Below are 25,031 nucleotides of genomic sequence, written 5' to 3'. Positions count from 1 at the left end.
TTCCACACCCTTACTACTCTCTGAGTAAAGAAACTACCTTTGACATCTGTCTTATACCTATCTCCCCTCACTTTAAAGTTGTGTCCCCTCGTGTTTGCAGTCCCCATACTTAGAAAAAGGCTCTCCCTGTCCACCCTATCTAACCCTCTGATTATCTTGTATGTCTCTATTAAGTCACCTGTCAATCTTCTTCTCCCTAACACGAACAGCCTCAAGTCCCTCAGCCTTTCCTCGTAAGACATTCCTTCCTGATCAGGCAACATCCCAGTACATCTCCTCTGCACCCTTTCCAAAACTTCCACATCCTTCTTATAATGCAGTGGCCAGAACTGTACACAATACTCCAAGTGTGGCCGTACCAGAGCTTTGTACAGCTGTAGCATAACCTCCTGGTTCTGGAACTCAATCCCTCTATTAATAAAGGCCAAAACACTGTATGCCTTCTTAACAACCCTGTCAATCTGGTGGCAACTTTCAGGGATCTGTGCACGTGGACACCACGATCTCTCTGCTCATCTGCACTCCCAAGAGTCCTACCATTAGCCCAGTACTTTGCATTCCGATTACTCCGTCCAAAGTGTATCACCTCACACTTGTCCAGATTAAACTCTATTTGCCACCTCTCAGCCCAGCTCTGCATCCGATTTATGTCTCTCTGCAACCTACTACATCCTTCGTCACTATCCACAACTCCACCGACCTTAGTGTCATCCGCAAATTTACTAACCCAACCTTCTAAGCCCTCATCCAGGTCATTTATAAATATGATGAACAGCAGTGGACCCAACACCGGCCCTTGCGGTACGCTGCTAGTAACTGGACACCAAGATGAACATGTTCCATCAACTACAACCCTCTGTTTTCTTTCAGCAAGCCAATTACTGATCCAAACTGCTGTGTCTCCCACAATTCCATTCCTCCGCATTTTGTATAATAGCCTACTGTGGGGAACCTTATCGAACGCCTTGCTGAAATCCGTATACACCACATCAACTGGTTTACTCTCATCTACCTGTTTGGTCACTTTGTCAAAAAACTCAATAAGATTCGTTAGGCATGACCTACCCTTTACAAAACCGTGCTGACTGTCCCTGATCAGATTATTCTTTTCTAGATGGTAATAAATCCTATCTCTTATAACCTTTTCCACACTTTACCAACAACTGAAGTGAGACTCTCTGGTCTGTAATTACCAGGGTTGTCTTTACGATCCTTTTTGAACAAGGGAACCACATTTGCTATCCTCCAGTCCTCAGGCACTATTCCTGTAGACAATGATGGTTTGAAGATCAATGCCAAAGGCTCGGCAATCTCTTTCCTTGCTTCCCAGAGGATCCTAGGATAGATCCTATCTGGTTGAAAATGTGTTGCTGGTTAAAGCACAGCAGGTCAGGCAGCATCCAAGGAATAGGAAATTCGACGTTTTGGGCATAAGCCCTTCATCAGGAATGAGGAGAGGGTGCCAGGCAGGTAAAGATAAAAGGTAGGGCTCTACCTTTTATCTTTATCTGCCTGGCACCCTCTCCTCATTCCTGATGAAGGGCTTATGCCCGAAACGTCGAATTTCCTATTCCTTGGATGCTGCCTGACCTGCTGTGCTTTAACCAGCAACACATTTTCAACTGTGATCTCCAGCATCTGCCGACCTCTTTTTTACCCGTAGATCCTATCCGGCCCAGGAGACTTGTCTATTTTCACACTCTGCAGTATTTCTAATACCTCTTCCTTGTGAACCTCAATCTCTTCTAGTCTAGATGCAAGTATCTTTGTGTCTTCCTCACCAACATTTTCATTTTCTATAGTGAACAATGCCAAAAAATATTTATTTAGTGCTTCCCATATCTTCTCTAACTCCACACACAACTTCCCACTATTATCTTTGGCCCTAATTTAACTCTCGTCATTCTTTTATTCCTGACATGCTATTCCTGATATATCAGGGTTAACCCTGATCCTATCCGCCAACAACTTCTCATGTCCCCTCCTGGCTCTTCTGAGCTCTCTTTTTAGGTCTATCCTGACTTCCTTGTAACCTTCAAGCGCCCTGAGTTTTCACATTTTGCAGGAGAATGTGAGCACTGCAGATGCTGGAGTACCAGAATTGAAAAATGTGGCGCTGGAAAAACACAGCAGGCCAGGGCAGCATCCGAGGAGCAGGAGAATCGACATTTTGGGCATGAGCCCTTCTTCAGGAATGAGGTGGCAGAAATGACAGAGGATGAAATGATTTATCCGGAGGTTGGTGGGGTGGAAGATGAGGACCAGTGAGGTTCTGTCCTGGTGGCGATTGGAGGGGTGGAGTTCAAGGGCAGAGGTGCGGGAAGTGGAGGAGATGCGGTGGAGAGCGTCGTCGACCACGTCGGAGGGGAAATTGCGGCCTTTGAAGAAGGAGGCCATTTGAGTTGTTTGGTAGTGGAATTGGTCCTCCGGGAGCAGATGCGGCGGAGGCAGAGGAATTGGGAATATGGGATGGCATTTTTACAGGGGGCAGGGTGGCGGAGGTGTAATCTAGGTAGCTGTGGGAGTCGGTCGGTTTGTAGTAAAACTACAAACATTACCGAACAATTCAAATGGCTTCCTTCTTCAAAGACCGCGATTTCCCTTCCGACGTGATCGACAACGCTCTCCACTGCATCTCCTCCACTTCCTGCACCTCTACCCTTGAACCTCGTCCCTCCAATCGTCACCAGGACAGAACCCCACTGGTCCTCACCTTACACTCAACCATCCTCCGGCTACAGCGTACCATCCTCCGTCATTTCCGCCACCTCATTCCTGAAGAAGGGCTTATGTCCGAAACATCGATTCTCCTGCTCCTCGGATGCTGCCTGGCCGGCTGTGCTTTTCCAGCGCCACATTTTTCACATTTTGTCCTAACATCAGCCTTCTTCTTCTTCTTGACCAGGGATTCCATTTCCTTAGTAAACCACAGCTCACGTGTTCTATATCTTCCACCCTGCCTGACAGGTACATACTTATCCAGGACACACAGGAGTTTTTCCTTGAATAAGCTCCACATTTTTAATGTGCTCAACCCCTGCAGTTTCATTCCCCATTGTACGCTTCCTAAATCTTTCCTAATCGCATTGTAATGTCCCTTCCCCCAGCTGTAACTCTTGCTCGGTGGAGTACACTTATCCCTTTCCATCACTAAAGTAAACCTGACAGAATTGTGATCGCTGTCTCCAAAGTGCTCACCTACTTCCAAATCCAACACCTGGCCAAGCTCGTTATCCAGTACTAAATATAAAGTGGCTTCGCCCCTTGTAGGCCTATCTACATACTGTGTCAGGAAGCCCTCCTGCACACACTGGACAAAAACTGACCCATCTATAGTACTCGTACTGTAGTGATCCCAGTCAATATTTGGATAGTTGAAGTCCCCCATGACAACTACTCTGCCTCTCTCACTCCTATCGAGAATCATCTTTGCTATCCTTTCCTCAACATCTCTGGGACTATTTGGAGGCCTGTAGAAAACTCCCAGCATGGTGACTTCTTCTTTCCTGTTTCTAACCTCAGTCCATCCTACCTCAGTTAACGAGTCCCCAAACATCCTTTCTACAACTGTAATATTGTCCCTGATCAATAATGATGCACCTCCCCCTCTTTTACCATCTCCTCTGTTCTTACTGAAACATCTGAATCCCGGAACCTGCAACAGCCATTCCTGTCCCTGCTCTAGCCATGTCTCTGTAATGGCCACAACCTCGAAGTCCCAGGTACCAACCCACGCTGCCAGTTCACCCACTTTATTTAGGATGCTCCTCGCGTTGAAGTACACACACTTCAATCCAGGTTCTTGCTTGCCAGTATCAGATACTTGATTTTGGAACTCCCTACTCTTCTGTACCTGTCCTACAATTTTGGTTCCCATCCCCCTGCTGTATTAGTTTAAATCCACATTAATAGCTTTAGCGAATTTCCCACCCAGGATATTGGTACCCCTCTGGTTTAGATGAAGACCATCCTGCTTGTAGAGGTCCCACCTACCCCGGAAAGAGCTCCAGTTATCCAAAAACCCGAAACCCTCCCTCCTGCACCATCCCTGTAGCCACGAGTTCAACTCCTTTCTCTCCCTATTCCTCACCTCACTAGCACGTGGGCAGCAAACTAGAGAAAACAACTCTTTGTTTGTCCTAGCTCTAAGCTTCCATCCTAGCTCCCTGAATTTCTGCCTCAAGTCCCAATCTCTGTTCCGATCTATGTCGTTGGTGCCAATGTGGTCCAGGACTTGGGGCTGCTCTCCCTCCCCTCGAAGGATCCCAAAAACGCGATCGGAGACATCACCGACCCTGGCACCTGGGAGGCAACACACCAACCGTGAGTCTCTCTCATCCCCACAGAACCTCCTATCTGTCCCCCTAACTATCGAGTCCCCAATGACTACTGCTCTGTTGCTCTTTCCCCTTCCCTTCTGAGCTGCAGGTACCCCACTGCTTTCCCCTGGTAAATCATCCCCCCCATAACGCACCCACGCAAATATAACCTGTTCTACTTACCCTTCCCAGAAGTCCTTTGCTCGCTCCTCCCCCGCTACCCTGAAGGTAAGAAGTCTAAATATATTTACCGGCCTTCCCGACAATCACCTCGCACCAACGTCACCTCCTCCCAGCTCTCGCTGCTCCGATTTGTTGCCTCATGCCTCATAACTTGGATATAAAATGCAGTTGGTAAGTGGTGGGCCTACTTACCCTTGGCCTTGGGGAGTGCCTGTTGTCTGACCAATGGTCACTGATATAGCTGATAGCATTGCTCTGCTGCCCATTTGATTGCCTCAGTGAGCTGTTGGACAGAGCCTGCTGACCCGAGCATATGTGGGGTTGGGCGGTGAGGGGGGACTCTGTGAGCCGTATGGTCAATTGGCCATTCTTCCTCTGAGTGGGCTCCCTCTGACCTTTTAGCTGAGTAAGGAAGAGGAGGTGAGCAAATCCAGACGGTGCTGACAGTGAGTTTATACTAAACCAAAGGCTACTGTTAAAGTTCTGCATCAGTGAAATGAAACAGATGTTCACTTTTACCCTGATAGAATAGAATTGTAATTCATAGTCACTTGCATTTATGAAAACATAGTGAAAAGTGTATAAGTGGCCATAATCCAGCACCATTTTAGTTGCAGAAATTATAAAAAGAAATAATTGAGCCCAAGTGAAGACAAAGTTCATCTCTTGGTCTCTCCATGGTTCCTGGGTTTAGCGAGCGGCTATGAGACGCTGCTACTGAAGGTGATCCAACACGCTGCCACAGCTGGCCATTGCAACTGCCTTGCTCTATTGTAGCCGCAAAAAATAAGAACAGGTGAACTTTGATGAAAAGATAAACAAAGAAACCAAAAAGGATTAAAAAAAAGATGAATGAAGCTGGCCAGGAGCACATGAGGATAGGAGCCTGAATACTACTTACCCTGCCGCCACCATTATCGCCTCACAGTGAAGGTATTGGAAATATTTACACCGTGGGAAATGAGGTGCCATTTTGTTATACTGACATGCTAACATTTTAATTAGAAGCAAACATCTTTGCTTGCCCTAGAAACTAAATTTGCATTTCTGAAATGCCGATTTTATTTTTCATTATGGTTAATAAACATTATTTTAGATATTAAACTAGAAATGAAGGAAAATATTTATTTTGATATGACACGGAAAGGCATATCAAAAGCAGTCCCTAAAGAGAATGTGCAAACTCCACACAGACAGTTGTCTGAGTGGAGTTTGCACGTTCTCCCCATGTCTGTGTGGGTTTCCTCCGGGTGCTCCGGTTTCCTCCCACAGTCCAAAGATGTGCAGGTCAGGTGAATTGGCCATGCTAAATTGTCCATAGTGTTAGGTGTCGGGGAATGGGTCTGGGTGGGTTGCTCTTCGGAGGGTTAGTGTCGACTTGTTGGGCCGAAGGGCCTGTTTCCACACTATAGGGAATCTAATCTCATCTAACCTAATTTAGTTGCATCTCTTCTTATTCTTATCTGAATCAACTATTATAAACATCCATCTCTATCATATGTTTGACCAATTCCCTGCTAAGTTTATCTATATTATTCGCTTCAAACAAGCTGTGTGTTATCTTGTTCCACTGTCTCATTTTTCTTTGAATCAATGTGTCTCTTCTGAATTCTTTGATGGATTTCTTGGTCTATGTTTTAAATTAATGTTCTGGTGTCATACTTTTGACTTGAAGAAAACCAAAGGTTTGTACTTCCTGGTTTCTTGTTTATGTCACTGGCTGCTTACTGTGCTGTCTGTTATCACCGATGCTGCATGCCTGAGATTCCATTTATCTCATGCTCGATTTAAAATAGCTTTCTGAATGAGAAAGCTGTCACTGAAGATATCAAAATAATCTTTTGGGCAGCTTTCTACACACACAATTATTAAGGGCATAGTTTTGCTGTGACCACAAAATCCAGTTCAATGTTTTTAAAAAAGCAGGTACTTCCTTAGTGATATCAAATATGAAAGTTGTATCTGCTGCTCATTGAAGAACCTGCCTATTCTTCTCGTCTGTTACCTCAGGTAAAACATCCAGCCCAGCCCAGTCCAGCGTACAACTCACAGTATCCTCTGCCTCCATCCTCCCATTTCATATTATTTGTATTATTGTGTGGATCCACTGAAAAAAAATCAAAGGAAAAACATTTTTGAACCAAGCACTTGGCCTGCAAATTAAAACTTGCTTTAAAGAGCAAATCTAAAAATGGTTTAGAAAATATGCTATGTCCCACATAACATTTTTAATGATTTAGACTTAGTTGTACCTAGTTGATATTATTTCAGAAACTGATAAACTTCTTATTTGTACATGCACAATCTAATATAGAATCACAATCTAGTATTGAAACCCCAGATCATGTTAATGGCTTTGAATAACAATAGCAATTGTGAGCTGCTAATGTTCTCTTAGCAAATGTTGGCTGAGGAGCCCTGTCCTTTATCCTTCCTTTTAATCTTCCAAACATAATATTGAGAGTTTGTGAGAAGATTTGTAGCTCGGGTGCTCGTTGTTGTGGTTCTGTTCACCGAGCTGGGAATTGGTGTTGCAGACGTTTCATCCCCTGTCTAGGTGACATCCTCAGTGCTTGGGAGCCTCCTGTGAAGCGCTTCTGTGTTGAGTTTCAACCCCAAAAAATTCAACCCAAACTCTGGGTCAGATATGCGGATGACACCTTTGTAATCATTAAAAACACAGAAATAGAAAACACACACCGAGTCATCAACGCCACACTCATAGGAATCAGATTCACTAGAGAGGAAGAAAAGGGCAACCACCTCCCATTCCTAGACGTGATAGTACAGAGGACACCGAACGGAGAATTCACCACAAAGGTATACAGGCCAAGTTCTGAACTACGAAAGCAACCACCCCAACACACACAAAAGAAGTTGCATCAAGACACTGTTCAAAAGAGCCACAACACACTGCAGCACACCAGAACTGCAAAAAGAGGAAGAAGAATATCTCCACAATGTATTCGCCAAAAACGGATACCCCCACAATTTCATTAGCAGATGCCTAAGGGGAAGACAACGGAATGAGGACATGCCACAACCCAAAGGACTAGCCACGTTACCATACATCAAGAACATTTCTGAACTGACAGCCAGACTACTACGACCAATAGGACTCATAACAGCACACAAACCAACAGCCACTTTCAGACAACAACTCACCAGGACAAAGGACCCGATACCCACCATGACCAAAACCAACGTACTGTGCAAAATCCCATGCAAGGACTGCACAAAACACTACATAGGACAAACAGGAAGACAGCTAATGATCCGTATCCATGAACACCAACTAGCCATGAAACGACACGACCAGCTATCCTCAGTAGCCACACACGCAGACGACAAGCAACATGAGTTTGACTGGGACAACACTACTATTATAGGACAAGCCAAACAGAGAACAGCCAGGGAATTCCTAGAGGCATGGCACTCATCCACAGATTCTATGAACAAACACATCGACCTGAACCCAATATACCGGCCACTGCAGCGGACAGCTGGAACTGACAACCCGAAGCAGCAGAGACAAATCACTATAAATGCCAGAGGAAACAACACAGAAATGCTTCATAGGAGGCTCCCAAGCACTGAGGATGTCACCTAGACAGGGGACGAAACGTCTGCAACTCCAATTCCCAGCTCGGTGAACAGAACCACAATAATATTGAGACTTGCCTTTATAAATATATGTACAGTGTTGTTACATCAGACTGGCTGAAAAATGTGTTGCTGGAAATGCGCAGCAAGTCAGACAGCATTCAAGGAGCAGGAGAATCGTCGTTTCCGGCATAAGCCCTTCCTCATGTTGCTCAAACTGATGTTGCTTGTCGGCTGCGTGTGTGGCTAATAAGGATAGCTGGTCATGTCGTTTCATGGCTAGTTGGTGTTCGTGGATACGGATCATTAGTTGTCTTCCTGTGTGTCCTATGTAGTGATTTGTGCAGTCCTTGTGTGGGATTTTGTACACTACATTGGTTTTGCACATGCTGGGTATCAGGTCCTTTATCCTGGTGAAGAACCCGAAACGTCGATTCTCCTGCTCCTTGGATGCTGCCTGACCTGTTGCACTTTTCCAGCAGCACATTTTTCAGCTTTGATCTCCAGCATCTGCAGTCCTCACTTTCTCCACATCAGACTGGCTACATAGCTCACCCTGGAGATACAGAATATCACCACACAACATGTTGTTTCTTATTGTCTTTGTGTGTGTGTGTGTGTGTGTGTGTTTGTATAACTTCAAACTGTCTGCAGTTTAAAACATAAAATTCCAAACATGGATCGCCACATGGTTTCACAGAACCATTTCGCTAAGAACAAGTCAGTCTATGTAAAGCATATTACGGATGTTACTTTATAAGCTGTTCTGTGGCAAGACTGGCTTTTGGAATATTGCATATCTGAAAATATTAAAATTGTCAACATTATTTCAACTTGCACACATTACACAATACATGGGACAACTTCATTGTACATGTCTTGCACTGCATTTTGAAGCAGCGCTTATTTTACTGTATCAACAATCATTGATTAGACCTGATTACTTTCTGCACTTTTTACAGGCTATCGACTCAGTTTACTTTATGGGATTCACAGAAGTGGATAAAACCTATTTTATTGTTCGTATTTGCCGGAAACCCAATGACTTATGTGAAATATGGGTGTTGCTTCGAGTCGATGGAATTGGATATTTTGAGGTAAGCCCCATTTGCAGCTTTTTCCATAATAACAATTATTTTTCTAGAACGTTGTTTTCTCCACAAGAACAGTTAAAACTGTGCTTATTTTTTCCTTTATTTAGGGAGATAAATACATACCTCAAGCAGTTAAGGATTAAAGAATATATCCAATGGGTGCACTTGCTAAAGTTACCATGTTGTGAAGTTACATACTAGAGAGCTCTACAGTCTGGTTCAATTTGTATTCAGTTAGCTGATTTCTGCCAGAGAAGGCGTTGTAAAATTTCCTATACTTTTGAGTTATCGGGGAGGAGAATGTCAGCCTAAGCTTGCGTTATAATTTGTTAGAACATGGAACATAGAAGAGTACAGCATAGAACAGGCCCTTTGTCCCACGATGTTGTGCTGAGGTTTAATCCTAATGTAAAATATAATAATTTAACCTACGCACCTCTCAACTCACTGCTATCCATGTGCATGTCTAGCAGTCGCTTAAATGTCCCCAATGACTCTGCTTCCAACACCACCGCTAGCAATGCATTCTACGCATTCACAACTCTTTGCGTAAAGAACCTTCCTCTGACGTCTCCTTTATAGCTTCCTCCTAAAATCTTGAAACTATGACTCCTCGTACTAGTCAATCCTGCCCTGGGGAAAAGTCTCTGACTTTGACTCTATCTGTTCCTCTCATTATCTTGTATATCTTGATCAGGTCTCCTCTCTTCCTTCTTCTCTCCAGAGAGAAAGGTCTGAGCTTATTCAACCTCTCTTCATAAGGCAAGCCCTCCAGGCCAGGCAGCATCCTGGTAAACCTTCTTTGCACCCTCTCCAAAGCCTCTATATCTTTCCTATAGTACGGCGACCAGAACTGAACACAATATTCCAAGTGTGGCCTCACCAGGGACTTGTAGAGCTGCAGCAAAACCTCACGGCTCTTAAACTCGATCCCCCTGTTAATGAAAGCCAAAACACCATATGCTTTCTTAACAACCCTATCCACTTGGGTGGCAACTCTGAGGGATCAATGTATTTGCACACCCAGATTCCTCTGTTCCTCCACGCTGTCAAGAATCCTGTCTTTAATTCTACATTCAGCATTCGAGTTCAACCTTCCAAAATGCATCACTTCACATTTATCCAGATTGAACTCCATCTGCCATTTCTCAGCCTAGCTCTGCCTCATGTCTATGTCGCGCATGACACCTCCAACCTTTGTGTCATCTGCAAATTTACTAACCCACCCCTCAACCTCTTCCACCAAGTCATTTATAAAAACTACAAAGAGCAGAGGCCCAAGAACAGAGCCCTGTGGGACCCCACTTAACACTGACCTCCAGGCAGAATACTTTTCATCTCCAACCACTCTCTGCCTTCTGTCAGCCAGATTATTCTGAATCCAGATAGCCAAATCCCCCTGTATCCCATACTTCCTGACTTTATGAATGAGCCTACCATGGGGAACCCTATCAAATGCCTTGCTGAAGTCATTATACACCACATCCACTGCTCGACCTTCATCGACCTGTCTTGACATCTGCTCAAAGAACTCAATAAGATTGGTGAGGCATGACCTGCCCCTCACAAAGTCATGGTGGCTGCCTTTAATCATACTATGCTTTGCCCAGTAGTCATAAATCCTATCCCTCAGAATTCTTTCCAAAACTTTGCTGACCACAGACGTGAGACTGACTGATTTGTAATTGCCAGGGATTTCCCTATTACCCTTCTTGAAAAGCGGAACAACATTCACCTCCTTCCAATCCTCCGGTACGGCTCCTGTGGAGACTGAGGAGGCCAATATCCTCGCCAGCGGCTTAGCAACCTCCTTTCTCACTTCTCGGAACAGCCTAGGATAAATCTGGTTGGGCCCTGGGGACTTATCAATCTTACTGTTTTCCAAAATTTCTAGCACATTAACTTCATCAATCTTGATCTGGTCAAGACTGTATCCCAGCTCCTATAAGATTTCAATTACAAGTTCCCTTTCCTTGGTGAAAACCGAAGCAAAAAACTAATTTAGGGCTTCCCGTATCTGCTCAGACTCCACACACAAGTTCCCTACGCTATCCCTGATCAGCCCTACCTACTCTCTGATCATTCTCTTATTCCTCACGTATGAGTCAAATGCCTTTGGGTTCTCCCTGATCCTTCTTGCCAAGCCTTTCTCGTGTCCCCTCATGGCTCTTCTCAGTGCATTTCTGAGCTCCTTTCCAGCAAGCCTGTAATCCTCTTAAGCTGTGCTAGATCCTTGCTTCCTCCACCTTACGTAAGCTGCCTTCTTCCTTTTGATGATGTTCCTTTGTTCTCGTCATCCAAGGTTACTTAACCTTACCCCTTCTTACCTGCCTCAGAGGAACAAATTCGTGCATCACTCGCAACAACTGCTCCTTAAATAATCTCCATATGTCTGCTGTGCCATTTCTGTGGAACAATTGCTCCCAGTCTGTACTTCCCAACCCCTGTCTGATAGCTTCATAATTTCCTTTTCCCCAATTAAATATCTTCCCTCAGTAATTGGTCCTTTCCCACTCCAAGGCTTTGTGAGGCAGTGAGATTTGACACCTGTCCTGGCTCGTTGCCAAGCACCAAATCCAAAATGCCCTCTCCTCTTGTCGGTCTGTCTACATACTGAGTGAGGAAACCTTCCTGAACATACCTGACAAAAACGGCTCCATCCAAACTATCTGCACTTAGGAGGTTCCAGTCGATATTGAGAAAGTTGAATTCACCCATAACAACAACCCTGCTACTTCTGCATTTTTTCAGAATCTGCCTGCCGATGAGATCTTCAATCTCTCTACTGCTATTAGGTGGTCTGTAGAAAATCCCCAATGCTGTTCCTAACTTCCACCTATTCTGACTCAGTAGACAAACCTTCCTCAACAACCTTCATTTCTGTAGCTGTGATGCACTGATTAGCAATGCTACACACCCTCCTCTTTTTCCACCCTCCCTGTTCTTTTTAAACATTCTAAACCCTGGAACATCAAGCAACCGTTCCTACCCCTCTGGAACCCATGTCTCCGTTATGGCCACAACATTGTAGCCCCAAGTACTGATCCCTGTTCTAAGTTCATCGCTCTTAGTTCAGACACTCCTTGTTTTAAAACAGACACGCTTTAACCGATCCCTTTGTTTCATCCCATGAGAAACCTTCCTGATAGATTCAGTACATCCTGTCACTGCCCTGCCTGCAACTGACCCCCTCTCAGACATGTGGCTCTGATTCCCCCCCGCCAAACTAGTTTAAGCGCTCCCGAATCACATGAGCAAATCTCCCACCAGGACTTTTGTGCCCCTCCAGTTCAGGTACAACCAGTCCTTCATGTACAGGTCCCACTTTCCCCAGAAGGTATCCCAATGGCCTAGGTATCTGAAGCCCTCCCTCCTGCACCAGCCTCGCAGCCATGTGTTAAGCTGCATTCGCTGACTGTTCCTCATCTCACTACCTTGTGGCACCGGTAGCAAACCTGAGAACATTTCTCTACTCGTCCTTTTCTTCAGCTTCCAACCTAACCCTCTGTCGTCATTTTTCATATCCTCACTCCCTTTCTTGGCTATATCATTGGTGCCAATATGTACCACGATTTCTGGCAGCTCACCCTCCCCTTCAGAATCCTGTAAACCCGATCGGCGACATCCCGGACCCTGGCACCGGGGAGGCAACATGCCTTCCAGGAGTCCTGTTCCTGAGCACAAAATCTCCTGTTGTGTGAGAACATTTAGTTGGGGTCAAATTCAGGATCAAACTGTTCCTTTATCTTTCAGAAAAAAAACCACCTCACTATCTAATAAACACACTGAAACGTTTGCAATATACATGTTTCGTCATTACTAAAAATGATATGGCAGTCAACTAAAGATAACGAAAGGGGATAAACAGAGCAGCTTTACTAAACTAACCTTGTTCTATTTTATACTGAACTCTAATTCTGGATTAAATTTTCTTCGAAAGATTGAAAAGAAATGTTATTTGTCATGGTGGTCTTTTCAGTTTGCGATAACATGAGAATTGGAACTTAATCTATTGTTTTGGCTGGATTTACATTTAAATTTATTATTACATGTATATAAAAAATACAGGTTAGTGTTTTATTGCGTATTATGTGCAAAGTGTTGCAATGCTCTGGTACCATCTGAATATAATGCACAATTTCACTGCAAAAGTGTTGATGTTTTTATTCCTCCTCCTCTTCCATTCCCTGATTGACATTGTCCTGGTTCTCAGTAACGGGTTCGTGGTTCTCAATAACAGGCTCCTGGTTCTCAGTAACAGGTTCCTGGTTATCAGTAACAGGCTGCGGACCTCCACTGCTGCCACAATCACAACTGTCACTTTGAGCTCTCTTTGGTTCCTCCATTGCATCCTTGGTCAGTGAAGTTGGCTTCTCAGGAGTTGAAAAATGTGATGCTGGAAAAACACAGCAGGCCAGGCAGCATCTGAGGAGCAGGAGAATTGATGTTTCAGGCATAACCCTTCTTCAGGAATGAGGCTGGTGTGCCAGGCAGGCTGAGATAAAAGGTAGGGGAGAGAGAATTTGGGGGAGGGGCGCTGGGAATACGATAGGTGGAAAGACGTGAGGGTGGGGGTGATAGGCCGGAGAGGGGGTGGGGACGGAGAGGTCGTGAAGAAGACTGCAGGTCAAGAGGGCGGTGCTGAATCCGAGGGTTGGGACTGAGATAAGGTGGGGGGAGGGGAAATGAGGAAGCTGGAGAAATCTACATTCATCCTGTGTGGTTGGAGGGTTCCTAGGCGGAAGATGAGGCACTCTTCCTCCAGGCGTCGTGTGGTCAGGGTTTGGTGATGGAGGAGGCCATGAACCTGCATGACCTTGGTGGAGTGGGAGTGGGAGGGGGAGTTAAAGTGTTCAGCCACGGGATTGTTGGGTTGGTTGTTGCGGGTGTCCCAGAGGTGTTCCCTGAAACATTCCGCAAGTAGGCGGCCTGTCTCCCCAATGTAGAGGAGACCACATCGGGTGCAGCGGATACAGTGAATAATGTGTGTATTCAGGTGAATTTGCGACGGATATGGAAGGATCCATTGGGGCCTTGGAGGGAGGTGAGGGGGGAGGTGTGGACGCAAGTTTTGCATTTCTTGCGGTTGCAAGGAAAGGTGCCGGGAGTGGAGGTTGGGTTGGTGGGGGGTGTGGACCTGATTCGGGAGTCGCGGAGGGAGTGGTCTCTCTTGAATGCTGATAGGGGTAGGGAGGGAAATATATCCCTGGTGGTAGAGTCTGTTTGGAGGTGGCGGAAATGACGGAGGACGATACGATGATTTCCGTCATTTCCGTCATTTCTGCCACCTCCAAACAGACCCTACCACCATGGATATATTTCCCTCCCCACCCCTATCAGCGTTCCGGAGAGACCACTCCCTCCGCGACTCCCTCGTCAGGTCTACATCTCCCCACCCAACTCAACCTCCACTCCCGGCACCTTTCCTTGCAACCGCAAGAAATGCAAAATTTGCGCCCACACCTCCCCCCTTACTTCCCTCCAAGGTCCCAATGGATCCTTCCTTATCTGTCGCAAATTCACTTGCACCTCCACACACACCATTTACTGCATCCGCTGCACCCGATGTGGCCTCCTCTACATTGGGGAGACAGACTGCCTACTTGCGGAATGTTTCAGAGAACACCTTTGGCACACCCGCACTAACCAACCCAACCGTTTCCTGGATGAACACTTTAACTCCCCCTCCCACTCCACCAAGGACATGCAGGTCCTTGGCCTCCTCCATCGCCAAACCCTGACCACACGACGCCTGGAGGAAGAGCGCTTCATCTTCTGCCTAGGAACCCTCCAACCACACGGGATGAATGTAGATTTCTCCAGCTTCCTCATTTCCCCTCTCCCCACCTTATCTCAGTCCCAACCCCCGGATTCAGCACCGCTCTCTTGACCTGCAATCTTCTTCCCGACCTCTCCGCCCCCACCCCCTCTCTGGCCTGTCACACTCACCCTCACCTCCTTCCACCTATCGTATTCCTAGCGCCCGTCCCCCAAATTCCCTCCTCCCTACCTTTTATCTTAGCCTGCATGGCACACCAGCCTCATTCCTGAAGAAGGGCTTATGCCGGAAATGTCAATTCTCCTGATCCTCGGATGTTGTCTGGTCTGCTGTTTTTCCAGCACTGCATTTTTCAACTCTGGTCTCCAGCATCTGAGTCCTCACTTTCTCAGGAGTTGTGCCATGCCATAGTTTTTGTAATCCTAGTGCCAAAAGTCTGAGTGATTGAGGTTTCCACCTTAAGTCTGTTATGTTGCTGCATAGACTTATGACTGCTGGTCATGTGATGTCACCCCGGCCACCCTAAGTACATCCCAATAGTAGTTTTCAGCTCTGTCATTAATTCTACGGCAGCTGAAAGCGAGAAGTGAGAGGAAGATCATTCAAACTTTCAACTGGTTATAATCTTAGAAAAATTATTAAGCAATGAATTTTCCCATTGGATAGGAGTTGTGCCAAAGCTTTCATTGAGCTATGATTTATTTGCATTTTGTTTAGAAATTTGGTAAGTTTAGAACTTCCACAATGTTGATGCATTCATTAATTCCAGATCAAACCCCCTCCAAAAAACGGTGTACATGATTGAGAAACATTGCGTTAGAGGTTGTAGAACTCACAAGAGCATTGAGTATTGTCCAGACTTGCTCTCCTTTGCATCTACCACATGAAACCATGGTCTTACCATTCATAATTTGAAAGAAATGCAATGTCCACAACGGATATTTGATATGGGGCGTTTGCAATCTTAAAGCTGTGCAATTTGATTTTGTTACGTTTAACATAAAGTGATGGGAAAGGAGAAGTAAGTAAAAGGTTGGTTGAAGTCTGAATAATAAGTCCCATCATGGGAACATCAATTAGGATCATTTATGGGTGGTTGAGAATTCTCAGGCTTGTGTACTAATTTTATGTTTCTGCCCTTTTCTCACTGTCCCTTCCACACATGGTCCTTTCCTAGAGTGTCTTGCTTCAAAGCTCAGCTCTAGAATATTTTGACATGCTTGATCACTGAACATGAGGAGATGCAAAATGCAACTTTTTAAGGATAGTCTCCCGAAATGTGAACAGTGGGTGGGAGTGGTGCAGGGAGCACACTTTCTGTTCATGTGCAGATTCTGTGAAATGAACAGTCAACAGAGAGAAAAAGCCAGAATCCTACAACATCTTCAGAAAGAAGTCAGGCTAACTTTGACTGGAAATATATAATCAAGATCACTGAAATGCATTAAAATATATTTCATTCACATCTTTACCAAGCGAGAAATTAGCATGTGTTGAGTCAAATAGCATTGATGCATTTAAGGGCAAGACAGTCAGCTTAAGTGTTCTTTTCAATGTTTTGGCAAAACTGCTCCTTTCAGCATCCAATCCATCCTGATACCATCAGTTCTGTGGACAGTAAGAACTCATGGAGTGGAGGTGGTCTGAAGATGGAGTGTCTTGAGCCACATCGGCGATGGCGAATCACCTTTAGCGGACTTCTCAGGTCAGTAATAAAGAATTAAATGGTGAATCTGTGTTCAACGTGGTAAGTTTTCACTCGTTTTGGAGGTGAGGCAGCCAATCCCCTCACAGGAAGTCAGCTGGAATTTTAACTGAGGTATAAATATAGTTGTTTTTCTGGCTTATAATCAATAAGACCCAGATATTCTTGGAGACAAAGCCAGTGCCAACACTGCACCTGCGGACCAGTAAGGAACAGGAATTTTCCACATCACTCAACCCCACAGCCTCAGAATTGGGGATTGGGGATTAACCCATTCTTTGTCCAGGGTTGGGGTTTGGATGTTTTTGATCGTTCAGCCTCTTCTAACCTTCAGCCTGCCTAACAGGAAACGAAACTGGCTAAACAGAGTCCGACAGGCTGCCTTCTGGGTGGAGAATCTGTCCCACCCAAAGATATAAAAGCTAAAATTCTCGAGCATGCAGACAAACTGGAGTGTCAGCTTCTAGACTGTCTAGTCAGTAAATATTCCACTTATGGCCATCATATCTGAGAAAGATGCTTATCTCTTGGATTCCACTGAATATATTTTTATAAAATAATCCTCTGGTTAATTTGCATTACTCATCTTGAATTTAGACATAGGTAATTACACCCCCATGTATTTTTGTAATCGATTAAAATTCTTTTAATCGATAACCTGATTTGTAAGACTTTTTCATTAGACATTATTGAAAATAGAAATTGTTACACCAAATGTATTTAAAGTAAGGTGCAAGGGTGGTATGAGAAAATATTTTTTAACACAGTGTTAGGTTATGGAGGGCACTGCCTGGAAATGTGATATGGACGGGTTCAATAAGCTAGTGAAGAAGGCATTGGATTTTTGTTTAGATGGTAGTGGTGGACAGGCGTATGAGGAAAGGGCAAGCAGTTGACACCTGATAGTAGAGTTGGTGCAGGCGTGATGAGCTATAGTTATTCTGTGAAAAAATCTTTCAGTTTGAGTTCCGTGCCAGAAACAATTTAATTGCCTCTTGAATTTCATCACTGGCTCACAAGTTGATCTTTACCTGTGTAAAATATTTTGCCTGATTTTCTGTCTGACTCTTAATTCCCTTGTCTTTCCTCTGTGCTTTGATATTTAAATGACTTGATTCAGTTTTATGTTCTATAAGTCAGCATAATATCTCCTCCAGTTCCTCTCAAAGTAAATAACCTCAACTTCTTTAGTATTTCCATTGTGTCAAGACATCTGATAGATGGAATCATCTGGGTTACATGGCATGTTTGTCCTTCTTAGTGGGGTGCCACGGATTAGCATGTGATTATACAATGTGTTCAGTTATTATGGTATCGCACTAATAAGGATAATTAAATATATTCAAATAAATTAAAGAACTACAGATGCTGGAAATCAGGAACAAAAGCAGAAATTGCTGGAAAAGCTCAGGAGGTCTGGCAGCATCTGTGGAGAGAACGAAAAGTTAACATTCTGAGTCCAATAATCCTTCCTCAGAATCTCAAAGATATATAAAGAAGGGTCATTGGATGTGAAACGTTAATTCTGCTTTGTCTCCACGGATGCTGCCAGACCTCATGAGCTTTTCCAGCAATTTCTGTTTTTGTTTCAAATGAACTAATATGTTTCTAACATATGCTGTTATTTTCGTTTGGACATAACATTGTCCAAATGACATCACATTGTCATTCCTTTTGGATTTAAAAGACTTTCAAATCTCGAAGTGCCTCTAAGACCAATAGGGAGTTAAATTGGTCAACTATTGAGAAAAGATGTGTGGGTTATGGTATGTTGCTATCTCATGGCCATTCATTGAATTGGTAATGCCCATTATTTTACAAGATTACCATATAGAGAATTTGTTACCCATGCTTTGTTTTGCTGCAGGAGAATTGGCATTGTGATGTTTACTTAAATGCAGCCTTAATTCAGCCAATTGCGGATGCGCACTAGTTGAAGTCCCCACTGTGATTGGGATCTATACTGCAATAGACTAAAGAACATTTGAACAGGCAAAAGAATCAAGTATGGGAAACCTGCAAAAAAAAACTCCAAACATTTGTCCAATTGCAGAGAGAACCTGGAGAAATAATCCACCAATGAATCTAACTTGAAATAATATGCGACAGGTAACAAACATGCAAAGTCTAAAAGACACCGATGACCACAAAGGATTCATTTGAATGCTTCATGATACCTTTTGAAAAAGTGCTTGCAGGGAGTTCTATATTGTCTTAAACAATCAGCCTTTTCAGAGATGTTATTACACATGTTTGTTGCAGATGCGACTTGACCTCAGACATCCTGGTCGAGAGATACAGACACTGTCATTGCAACAGGAAAGCTCTTCCTTTCATTTGTATTTATTTTTAATCTACACGTGTTATCACAAGTAACTCAACAGCTGTTTTTGTTTTTCCCACCACCAAACTGCCTGTGGTAATTTTTAACCTATTATCTACTACCATTAAATCACATGTGTTTTCCAATGAATCATATCACGTGCAATGGCTGACAAGGTCAATGCAGAGCAGTAAAGATGAGGGAGAGGAGAAGGGTCCCAATCAAAATGGAGGTAGGAGACAGTGCATCCTGCCCCCACTGTGGTGCTCAATCTTTTTCAAAAACATGGAGAGTATTGAAGGACACTACTTGCTCCTTCTCAAAGGACACCCAGACACAAACATAGCTGTGGACAAACAGTTGGTAACTCCGACACCCTCCACTGCCTGGATCTATTAATGGCCAGAGTCCAAAAGTGTGGTGCTGGCAAAGCAGATGGTCAGGCAGCATCCGAGAAGCAGGAGAGTCGATATTTTGAGCAAAAGCTTTTCATCAGGAATGACATTATGCCTGAAACATCGACTCTGCTGCTCATCAGATGCTGTCTGACCAACTGTGCTTTTCCAGCAACAATCTTTTTGACTCTAATCTCCAGCATTTGCAGTGCTCACTTTCTCCTCTTCTAATGAACATCTTGGCCTGGCCCATGAGCATTCCTGATGAAGTGCTTATGCCTGAAACTTCGATTCTTCTGCTCCTCAGACCCTACCTGACCTGCTGTGCTTTTCCAGCACCACACTTTTCGAACCAGGAACAGACCCACGGGGAAGTCCTCTGATTTGACCACACTACTCCACAGCAGATGTCCAAAGATCAGGGCTGAAGTGCAACCAGAAGCATAAAAGATTTTTCAATAATTAAAATGGTGTGCAACCGCAAAAACTATGTACATGATTCATGGAATAAACAGCAAGGCTGTGAACCTGAAAACTGCCCCATCCTATAGTTACATCCACTGCTGCAGATATGAATACATAATTCCTGAGGAACAGTGACCCAACTTTCAGTTAAAGTCCATCTAAGGTTTTGAAATACTGGAGAATACGTTCCTACACTTTGCATATATATTGTCTCCAATCACCTGCTGTAAGATGTTATTACGCACTCTGGAGCAGGAGGGACTTGAACCCAGGCCTTTTATCTCAGAGACAGGCATTATTGCTGCACCAAAGAGGCCTTTCAGAGAGTCCTTCATTTCATTTAATGTTGCGTTTAGATGTGCAGGGCTAAGAAAGGCATGTAACTAGAAAGTGGATTTGGGTGTTGACATACGATCCATTGGAAATATCTGCCTGCATGTCAGAAACTAATTCATGCCTTAGTTGGCTGAATGGGCCTGATACAGTCTAACTCCTGTAATCGGGAATGAAAGGATTACTTTCTTCAGAATTCTCATTGAAGTGCTTTAAGGTTATTTTTAAAAAAATTATTCTGTTAGATTGAGAAACAAAGTTCTTTTTAAATTCGATGAAGAGTTCATCATAAGTCACGCCGACAAATGTTTGCATTGCTAACATACATGACACTCTCTGAATGTGATCGTCAGTACAGTGCCCTTCCTATTTCTGTATTCTCGACAAGATATGTAACCCTCTGCAATTGCTGAACTCCTTCAGTTCTAGTGTCTTATACATCTCAGTGCTAATCATATGAGCACTGACTAAAGGTCTATAAGCTGCATGAGTCATGGATGTTTCATTGGAACCTCTCTACCTAACAATTCTTTTCAGCAACTATTTCCTTTGATCACCTGCAATTATGATGTTTGATTAATGTTCTTGAGTTACAACGTGGGAAGTTTTGTAATTTTAAGCACATTATGCAAATGTTTTACAAGCAACAAGACAAAGTATTTTGACTTGGGGCATTAGTGTAATGCTAATTTGGATTTGAAAACAATTTTTTTTCCTGAAATTGAAATCATTGTGTTCCCAGCATTGAATGAGTAAGATGTAAAATATAATATCTGCTTGTTTGATTATTGCTTCTGCATTAGTATGAGAGCACAGACTTGAATTGTTTGCAAATCATCTTGCTATTGGTGAGACTGATCTTGATTAATCCTTACTGAAGGTTCACCTTGTTGCAGTCTTTCTATTAGAGATACTTGTGAAACAATTATCAGTTGAAAATGTGTTGCTGGTTAAAGCACAGCAGGTCAGGCAGCATCCAAGGAATAGGAAATTCAACGTTTCGGGCATAAGCCCTTCATCAGGAATGCCTGATGAAGGGCTTATGCCCGAAACGTCGAATTTCCTATTCCTTGGACGCTGCCTGACCTGCTGTGCTTTAACCAGCAACACATTTTCAACTGTGATCTCCAGCATCTGCAGACCTCATTTTTTACCCAAACAATTATCAGTAACAAGTTCTGAAAAAGGGTTACTGGATTTGGAAAAATAACTCTGTTTCCTCTCCACAGATGTTAGCAGACCTGCTGAGTTTCTCCAACTATTTCGGTTTTTCTATGTGATAAATCACAAGCACTGTCTTGAATTTACTTATCTCATTTTATATTTCCATTCTTTAGAAGGGGTCCATACAAAGATAAGTGGACTGATGAGGAAGAGGAGCTTCTGCACGTCAAGTTTACTTTTATGTAAGTTGTGGAAATTAACAGACAGGTTGGTTTGAAAGACATTTGACATTCCTGAAATGACTTTGACATGTGCAGTTCAGGGCTTAAGATCAATGATATGTTTGCAGTGCCTTCTCTAATCTCTTGGAATTTATGCAGCAGGTAGTTGAAAAATCCTTGCTCCGAAGTTTTCAGATTTGACTCTTGGTGTGAATTGAGTTTCTAGTCCAGTGCTGTTTTTACTGTAGTTCTGGTGGGTGAGAGAGGGAACAGCAGGCAACTTGTTCCTAATGACTAACAAATGATTCTAAGTGGAAATATTTGCATGAAGTAAGTGCAGCAATTGCATGCCACAACCCTGCACAAGAACAGCCAACATTAATTAATAACAAAGGGAGTTCCACATTTGGAATCAGATTAATGGTCTTTGAACCAACCCACATAAATAAACTAATGCATTTTCATGGAATCTTAAAATAAAATCATCAAATAATTACATTCAGAATTATTTTGATTTATCTTATCTGTACTTGCTCTCTGCAAGAGAAGCTCCTCCTGACCCTCCCTTTCTGTTGCCCCATTGACCTGTAAAATTCTTCTCTTCAGGTAATTATCACATGCATTTTAAAGCCACAAATAAATTTGCCTGCAGCACACGCTCAGGCAGTGTACTTCAGATTTTAATGATATATCAAAAAAGTTTTTCCTCTTGTAACATTTAGCTGCTTTGTCATTCACTGTAAATCAGTGTGTCAGTTTTCCAGCTTTATACTGTGGGAACAGTTTCTCCCACTTCAGTCTGTCCAGAACTCCCATGATTTTGAACATTTGCAAATCTCTTCTCTGCTTTCTTTCGAAGAAAAGCAATCTTTGTTTCTTCAAATCATCCATTGAACTGAAGTTCCTCATTCCTGACAACATACCCATAAATGGTTGCTGTATCCTCATTGTCATGCCCAAAATTAGACAAGGGTGTGCCAGTTGAGGTTGAACCATCAAAGTCAAGAATTTTGAAGAAGAGCCATATTGGACTCAAAACATTAATTCTGGTTCTCTCTCTACCAATGCTGCAAGACTTGCTGAGTTTTTCCAGCACTTTGCTTTTATTTCCTATCTCTGGCATACACAATATTTTATCTTTATCACCATAAACTGCTTGCTTTTGTACTCTTTGCTTCTATTTATAAATGCAGAATCCTGAGAAAAGTGGGTCCACGGCCAACTTTGCAAGTGAGTAGATCCATGGCAGGTAGTGAATCAATGGATAATGAGGAGTGAGCATAACCAATTTCTCAACCTTCATCATTACCGTTATTGGTTGTGCACATTGACCCACTGGTTCCATTGCTCCTGCACCCACTTAGCATTGTATTACATCTTATAGTGTCTTTACTTGTTCTTCCAACCACATATGAGATCTTTTCATATTTTGCTGCATTAAAGTTCATCTGCCCCATATCTCTCCATTCTATCAGCCTGTCCGTGCCACCTTGATGTCTATCACCATCCTTCTTTCTGATAACAGTACTTCCCAAGTTCTCTGCCATCTCCAAATTTCGCAATTGAGCCCTGTACACCCACATCTAGGTCATTGATATATATCAAGAAAAGAAATGCAAAACCGTGAGGAACCCGGCCTATACTGTTATCCATTCATCTCTACTCTGTTTCCTGTCAATCAGCCAATTTTATATCCTATTGCTGTTCTCCCTTTTATTGCATGGACTTTAATTTTGCAAGTGGCACTTTGCAAAACATATTTTGGAAATCCATCTACATTACAACCACCATGTAATCATCATCAGCTCTCTCAGCCACCTTAAAAAAAAAACTCAATCAGGTTAGTGAAACATAACCATAACCAATCCACACTGGCTTTCCTTAATTATTTACTGGGCTGTTAATCTAGTCCCAGAGAAGCCATTCCTGAAAACTTCCCCACCACTGAGGCTAAAATGACTAGTTTATAGTTGCTGGCCTTCTCAAAGAATCACAGAATTTTTATTGTGTTGAAAGAGGCTATTTAGCCCATCATGCCCCTTAGTATCCAGGGATGTGCAGGCTGGGTGGGTTAGCCATGGAAAATGCAAAGTTACAGGATTAGGGTGGAGGGTGGGTCTGGATGGGATGATTTTTAGAGGGTCGGTGTGGACTTGATGGATAAAATGGCTTGCGTCCATACTATAAGTATTCTATGATTCTATGTTTGCACTGTCTCTCTGATGCAAATTAGGAATTAGTGCCATTCTCCTACATTTTCCTGGTAACTCTGTATATTGTTTTTGTTCAAATCATTAACGAATGACCTCTTGAATGCTGTGATTGAACCTCTCTCCAACACACTTCTAGGCAGTGCATTCAAGCTTCGCAGAGTGAAATATTAATTTTCTCACATTGTATCTGATTCTTTTGCAAATTACTTCAAATCTGCGCCTTCTTATTCTTGGTCCTTTTACAAGTGTGAACAGCTTCACTCATGGTTCTGTAAACTTTATCACATTTCGTTTCAGTTGTCTCCTGTTCATGGAAAGCAGTTCCAACTTTGCCAGTCAGTCTTCCTAACTGCAGTTACTCATTCCTGAAACCATTTTGGTAAAACTCCAGTGTATTTGCATCCTTCCCACAGGGCGGCACCCAGAATTCTACACAAGACTCTAGATGAGGTCTGACTAGTTTCTTATACAAGTTCCACATAACCTCCTTCCTCTTGTACTCTATGCTCCTACTAATAAAGCCTAGGATACTGCTTCTTTATGAACTGCTCTCGGTACCTGTCCTGGCACTTCCAGTGATCCTGTTGCACATACATACTTATCTTTCTGTTTCTGCATACACTTTACTGTTTATTTAATTCTGTCACTGCATGCTTTTCCTGCCAAAATATATCACCCCACGTTTTCCACATTGAATTTCATCTGTCACTGATTGTCCATTCCACCAACTTGTCAATGGCTTTTTGAAATTCTACACTGTCCTCCTCTCAAATATCCAAATTTTGATTCATCTACTACCTTTGAAATTGTCCCCTGTATATCAGGAAAAGCAAGACTCCCAACTCTACTCGTCCAGACCAAAAAATATCCATTAACCATTACTGCCTGTTTCCCTGTCTCTCAGCCATTATTGCATGCACGTTGTTGTCTCTTTTACATGCTGTCTTTTTCATTCCAAGAGCGTGAAGTTTACTTTCAAGTTGTGTGGCCCTGTGTAAAATGCCTTTTGGAAGTCCAAGTGCAACATGACCCTCTGTGTTACCTTTTTCAGCAAAACTCCGATAATTTAGTTCAAGACAATCTTTCCTCAATAAACCCATGTTGGCTGCAACATGTGACTGTGAATTCTATCCTTGATCCTTCTGATGCACTTTTTTTGAATGAGAGGAGGGACAGAATCTGGCAGAAAATAAATAGCAAGAGAATAAGAAAGCTACACTGGCATTGGAGATTT

At 43.3% G+C, this 25,031-nt stretch overlaps 1 protein-coding gene across 2 annotated transcripts in view; it reads left to right on the top strand.

The window, feature by feature from the left end:
- The window catches only part of LOC132823883 (uncharacterized phosphotransferase YvkC-like), a 165,886-nt gene that overhangs the window by 26,876 nt on the left and 113,979 nt on the right, over window positions 1-25,031 (top strand). For both annotated transcript variants that reach the window (XM_060837975.1, XM_060837977.1), the window contains exons 2-4: window positions 9,068-9,202; window positions 16,559-16,683; window positions 21,537-21,605. In XM_060837975.1, the coding sequence (XP_060693958.1) occupies window positions 9,068-9,202; window positions 16,559-16,683; window positions 21,537-21,605 (329 nt within the window). The remainder of the gene's footprint in view (window positions 1-9,067; window positions 9,203-16,558; window positions 16,684-21,536; window positions 21,606-25,031) is intronic.

This window comes from Hemiscyllium ocellatum, chromosome 17, assembly GCF_020745735.1.
Source record: "Hemiscyllium ocellatum isolate sHemOce1 chromosome 17, sHemOce1.pat.X.cur, whole genome shotgun sequence".
In the NCBI taxonomy this organism is placed as follows: Eukaryota; Metazoa; Chordata; class Chondrichthyes; order Orectolobiformes; family Hemiscylliidae; genus Hemiscyllium; species Hemiscyllium ocellatum.
Note: the sequence above shows the minus strand (reverse complement) of the source record. Positions and strands in the feature narration are given on the sequence as shown.